Source organism: Strix uralensis, chromosome 15 (genome assembly GCF_047716275.1).
Source record: "Strix uralensis isolate ZFMK-TIS-50842 chromosome 15, bStrUra1, whole genome shotgun sequence".
Taxonomy (NCBI): Eukaryota; Metazoa; Chordata; class Aves; order Strigiformes; family Strigidae; genus Strix; species Strix uralensis.
In genome coordinates, this window is record NC_133986.1 from 15961439 (window position 1) to 15967607 (window position 6169).

General features: G+C 50.6%; 1 protein-coding gene across 3 annotated transcripts in view; it reads right to left on the bottom strand.

Annotated features, from left to right (window-relative positions):
• PLEKHA7 (pleckstrin homology domain containing A7) overlaps window positions 1-3525 on the bottom strand; it is a 157759-nt gene extending 154234 nt beyond the window's left edge. For all 3 annotated transcript variants that reach the window (XM_074884608.1, XM_074884607.1, XM_074884614.1), the window contains exons 1-3: window positions 3415-3525; window positions 3224-3300; window positions 2998-3055 (exon numbers count right to left, since the gene is read on the bottom strand). In XM_074884608.1, the coding sequence (XP_074740709.1) occupies window positions 2998-3055; window positions 3224-3300; window positions 3415-3497 (218 nt within the window). In that variant the 5' untranslated portion in view covers window positions 3498-3525. The remainder of the gene's footprint in view (window positions 1-2997; window positions 3056-3223; window positions 3301-3414) is intronic.
• Between the last annotated feature and the right edge of the window lie 2644 nt (window positions 3526-6169).

Sequence of the window (6169 nt, forward strand, 5' to 3'; positions counted from 1 at the left end):
ATATTGCAAGAGGTGCAGAGAACTACAGGATAATCAAACAGATGGAGAGCCCTTCTTAAAGGGCTGGACAAAGAACCCAGCTTATTTTGTTGAGCAAAATATGACTAAGAGGGGATGTGATTTCATAAAAACATCTCAAGTAAATAACCAAAGTGAAAATAGTTTCCCTTAAACTTCAGAACAGCACTGACACAAAAAAAACCCACATTCTAAACCAGAGCACATTCATTTGGAAAGCTTCTATCCATCAGAAGTAGAGTTCTGGAAATTTTCAAACTCCTGGTATGTAGAAAGGGGAGAAAAGCTTACCTGGTTTTGATATTAAGCTTGATCAGCTTACAAACCTTTGTTTTACTCTACGATGTTTCAAGGTTGTCCATAATATTGAAGGAAGTAATAAAGACATGGAAGTAAATGGACACAGGATTCATTTTTTAAGTCAAAGACAGCTCACATCCAATGTTTTATCTAACATTTTGATTACTGCTCTACCAGAAATGAGCTATGTAAGTGGAGTTAGCCAATACACATTTAAATAAAATGTTTGATACTGTCCCCCATGTGAAATTATTTAAAATAGAAGTCATCCTTAGTAATAATTTTATTAAAGAAATAATACTGAAATAATATTTAAATAAGACAAGATGCATCAAGAAATTGACCAAAGAGGAAAAACTACAATAGGCTGTATTAAAAGCAGAAATTATCACAAGAGAGGGGTTAACTCATAGCATTCATCCTGACACCCTTCAATAACTTAGTAACCAAGAAGTGAGAACGTGCTCATGAAATTTCTGTAGATGACACCACACCAGAAACTATCGCCACTGCAAAGAGGACTGGATAGTTACACAGAAGAGTTCATGGGGTTTGTGAGCTGGAATGCCAGAAAATGGAATTTAGTAGTACAACATGTGAAATCATGCATTTAGGGACCGGTAGCCTTTTCTGTAAGCTGAGAACTCATCACGAGGAAGCAACATAGGAGGAATGAACAGAGCAATGAGGTATGAATATCCTCGTCTAAGGATGCTGATGTTTACATGAGCAGAAGGGGAGCTCAATATGTTCATGGAAGAAAAACTGAGAAAATTCCACTTGGCTCAGGAAGCCTCTGAGCTGAAAATAGAGAGAAGGCTAAAGCAGTTCTAGGGGAAGTATCACTGCTGAAGAGGATACTGTATCAGGTGAATCTTTGGTGTGAAGCAGTACAGCTGAACAGATTTAAGTCAAGAAATTGCTGCTGCTCCTTGCAAAACTTTGCTTGGCTAAAGACAGTCGAATTTACCCAACTGCTCTATAAAATATACACTCCACTGTGGATTTCATTTCCTGCAGCAATTCCAGGTCAAGCCAAAGAATGCCGTTAACACAAGTTATGACAATGCACTACACACAACTATAATTTAACGGATCAGAAATTAAAAGTTTTGTAATTGCCTGACAAACAAGACATGAGAACGGTGTTTCAAACAGAGCAGCTGGGAAAAGGAATCTAAGCTGTTCTAAAATGCCACCAGTAAGCTTCTGTGAAGGACAGAAAACCAAATAGATGTATTCCTACAAAGAAGAAAGAAGTTTGTGTTGATATATCTGTGTAGAGGATCTGTTTGCACTACATTTACAGACTATACAGTGATCATGTTTTTGAGTTCCACCAGTCACCTATGTAACCAGAAGAACTTTTATTCCCTTCTTTCAACGCACTGGTGACAGGTTAAAGGGTGGCTGCTCTAAGCAGTATGCAGCTGCTCTCCAATGCCTTGCTGCTATATTCTGTTCATTAGTCGAGGGCTGAACAAACTGCCTGGTCCAGCACTGTAAGGAATTCTCTGGCTCAGCCAAGCATGGACTGATGGGCTTTTTCCTCTTTTGTAGGGAAAAAAGGACATTTTAGGATCATCTAGAATTTTATTTAACAAACATCCTACCATGTGAGGTAGTTATGATGCCTTCAGTCAATCCCTCCTTCACCTGGCCCAGTATCGTTCTGAAGTTTGATCTTTACTAAAAACCTCAAGTTTCTCAAAGGTGTTTGGGGTACGTTCTGCAGGCATTTCACAACAACCAGACATCTGTGACACGGTGTCAGCTGTTATAGGGGACCATACTTAATGACCTGGGTTACCTATTCCAGTCCAGCACCGAAGCAATAGATGGTCTGAATTTTCTGTTAGTTTCACTGAGTTTGTTGGGCATTCAGATTTCCATGGGAAAATGCAAACACATCGTAAGTGACACACAACTCTATATTGAGGGTGTACCAGAGTTTCACTGATTTGATTAAATCTCTTTCACATCAGTGTTTACCTCTGTAAAAGCCTGACATATATAATGTTTGAAAGAAGCTCTCTTAATTATCCTATTTTACTGCATCATGCTCGCATCTCAGGGAATAAAAGAGCCTTAACAGGCAGCACATCTCAAGTTTTTAGCTGTTCTCGGAGTAAAATATCCTACGTAAAAGATACGACAGCCACCACCAGCACAGGCAAGGCAAGTGCATCTGCTCAGCCCGGTCTCTGGGAAGAAACACTTGCAAGCCTTTCTCTTGCAAAACTTCCCAGTGCTGCATCCACAGCCACGAGCCATTTAACATAAAATAACAACCCTTCACCTCCAACCATGACCGGCGCTCAGCAATGCAACGCTCCACCTGCCACAAACCGCACTTTAAATACCAGGAAGAGAGGAGGGGAAAAAAGAAAACAACAAAAACTGAAGAGCCGCCTCCGGGGAAACCTGTTGCCAGCCGCCGAGCCAGCGCGGCGGGCGGGCGGGGGGAGCCGCATCCCGCCGCCCAACTTCCCCCATCCGCCGCCGAAACCGCACACCTCGGTGTCACTTTCCCCGGCGCTGACCGTTAATTAACCCGGCGGACATGCCGGCTCGGCGAGGCGGGGGGCAGAGGCGGCGGGGGGCGGCCCGGCGCCCCCTCAGCCCCCGCTCCCGCCCGAGGCGCCCCGCCGGCCGGGCCCGCGCCCGGGCAGTACTCACTCGATGAAGTAGCTGGCGCCCTCCTCCGAGAATCCCTCCTCCCATCCGCGGGGCAGGTCTGCAGGGGACGGGGGGAGAGGAGAGAGAAAGCGGGAAGGGGGTGAGAACTTCGCCCGCGCCGCCGAGGTGCCTCCCTGACCGCGGGGGGGGGAGCGGCCGCCACCGGTGCGCGGCGTGAGGGCAGGGCGGGGGCGGCCTCCCCCTCCCCGCCGGCCCCGGCACCCACCTGAGCGGATCATGTGGCCGGAGTTGACGGGCTCCCCGGTGCGGGGGTGCAGCCAGGTGGTGGTGCGGGTCAGGTCGCTGCGGGGGAGAAGCGGAAAACATGCACCTGTTAGTGCCGGGCGGCGGGAGCGGGCCCCCCCTCCCCAACCCCGCAGCCCTCCCCCGGCGCCCCCGCCCGCCGGCGCCCCTTACTCGATGAAGAAGACCCGCCCGTCCTTGCAGACGCCGTAGGACCAGTGCTCAGGTAGCGTGTCCCGCCCCACCGCCGCCGCCATGTTCGCCGTGCGCGCAGCCAGCCAGCCAGCCGGCCGGGGAGGGGGTGCGGACGGGCGGGCGGCCGGCGCTCGGCGCCCAGCGCCCGGCTCTGCTCGGCAGCGCCCCCGCGGCCGCCGGCGGCGCCGCGCCCGGGCGAGGGGCGACCCCTCCCGCCCCTCGGGAGGCAGCGCCGGCCGCGGGGGGAGGCGGCGGCAGCCCCCGGTGGCGCCGGCCGCCTTTGTCCGCCCCGCGCCCGCCCCCTCACGCCAGGTCCCGCGTGGGCCGGCGGCCCCGTCCCCTGGCGGCGGGACGCCTCGGGAGCCAGCAGCGTACCGCGGGGGACGGGGCGTCCCCAGAGGCGCTCCCCGCTCAAGGAGAGTCCGAGCAGCTCCCGCTCCAGGCCGGGACCCCCGCGGCCGCCCGGAGGTGTCAGGGAGGGAGGAGCGCGGGTGTGACAGCGCCTGACTCCCACCGTGCCGGGGGCGCTCCCACCCGGGTGGAAGGTGAGGAGGGAAAGGCCGTGGGGTCTTTGAACCTCGGGTACAAGGGGCGATCGCTGCAAGGTGAAAAGATAGCAGAGAGTCAATAACAGCCAGTTGACAAAGTAGAGCTGTCACCATATCGCCAGGGACCTGGGCCAATCCCCATATTCCTCAATGACCTAGAAAAGGAGGCAGCGGTAACACGAGAGAGCCTGCTCGGGGAACTTAAGCTACGCATTATGCCCTCCCAGCTTAGACCTGTGACATCAAGATCGCTGCCGGTGCAGGGGGAAGCTAGAGCTGAGGACGGAGTCAAGTGCTCCAGGCAAAGCTGCCGTCGGTGGACAGTATGGTTTAGGGACAGAACAGCTGGGACAGGCAAGAGGGTGCTGTGGCAGGGCGGCCACACAGCAGGGCCCGTACACGTCTTCCTCTGGCCCTTCGTGCCAGCCAGCAGAGCAATGGTGGCCCCGGGTATGCAGCATTGCCTCGGCAGGACAATAACTGCTGCTGAAGAGGGGGACTGAGAAAGCCAAGGGGGGCTCAGGGTGAGGAAATCTGCACCCACCTCTCTCAACGAGGTGGTGGTAGAGCCAGCAGCCCCACAGTCAGCAGTGGTAGAGCCAAGCATGGCTCTGGGGGGGGTTTGCTGTTCTGGTACTGGGGAGAGAGAAGGATCAAAAAGCCAGGAAAAGGGCTGTTCACTAGCTCCAGAGAGAAGGAGAGTGTTAACTGGGGGAAAGACAGGCTGCAAAGAGGGGTGGGAAAGGGCAGGTGGGCTTGACTAGGGGCAGGTGAGTAAACGAAAACAGGAGAACTGAGGGCATGGCTGCGGGGAGGAGGGAGAACCCATGCAGTAGGGAGGATGTAAAAGGGGGAGTGCACAGGGAGAATAACACATGTGTGCTTTTTCTTCTAAATAACCCAGAGACATCATCAGAAGAAAGTAGGAGGCAAGGCAAGCAGGAGCAATGAGAAGAGGGGGGGACTTTGCTCTATTTGATAGCAGACAACATGCAGGTATGGTGCCTCAGGATGGCATTGTGTGGGGCTCCCAGCTTGGCTGCTGTTGGAGATGATGCTATACTAGACCAAGAATAGTCATTACTGTGGGACATGTTACATGCTAGATGTTGGAAAGTGGTTTGATTTTGGTTGCACATGAGAAAGCATAGGCTTGAAATCAAGAGTTTGGTGGGGGTTTTGTGAAAGCCTAGCAGAGTCTTACACCTGCAGAGCTATTGCTGATTTCTATAGACTAATTTCCCTGCACTGCACCATCAAAAATTCTTCCTCAATATTGTCATCTTCCAACAATTCACAGAATTTTAGTTAATCCACAACTAAAAAGCAGGAGAGAGTGTCTTCCAGTCCTTTATCCTAAATCAAAATTTTGATTAAAACTTCTAAAACTAAAACTTCTGTGCTGCTTTTCTTTGAAACCCTAACACTTTGAGTCACTCTGATAATGTTTTGATTAGATGTGAGTTATCACAGAACCCTCAATAAGGTCAGTTCTCATGCAGTTACAGAGCAAATCAAATACAAGTTGCTTAGTGTCATTGCATGTTTAGATCTGTGCAGAAGACATAAGACAAACTCTTGCTCTGAAGAGATTAATTTACCTTGATGCTCTGAAGCAAGTGTTTCATGCTGTGTCAGCTGCATGAACTCATTGAAGTTAGCCTGTAACTGCACCACGCTTTGGCCACTAGACCAGTGTGACAAGATAGGCTTCTCCACTTGTGGTGAATAGTAACTCAATTGAATAAAGATTATTGTGTTGTGGATCTCGGGTCCTAAAAGCATCTGTACTGGGTCAAACTAAATGTCTGTTTACCCTAGTGTTCTGTCTCAGATCTCAACAAGAGTAGGTGCCAGAAAAGAGTGCAAGAGCCAGACAATCATATGCAACTCCCCAGTTTCTTCCCTTCTTCCCTTAACTCTAGTATCTACACCTAGTGCTTGTGCTGGCAAGATGTTGCTTCCATATGTAACTCCTAATGGATCTGTCCAGACTAGAGCCCACATAACTTCTATCATCCAAAACAGCCAGCAGCAAAGTGCTGATCTTACCTGAACTATGTGTGAAGAATCACCACCTTTTGTTTGTTTTGAACCCAGCTCCTATTTCAGTTCTTGCAATGAAAGGCAGTGGTCATCTGATGCAACCTCCTTCAGGGTCAGCACTGAATTTAGACCAGGTGGCT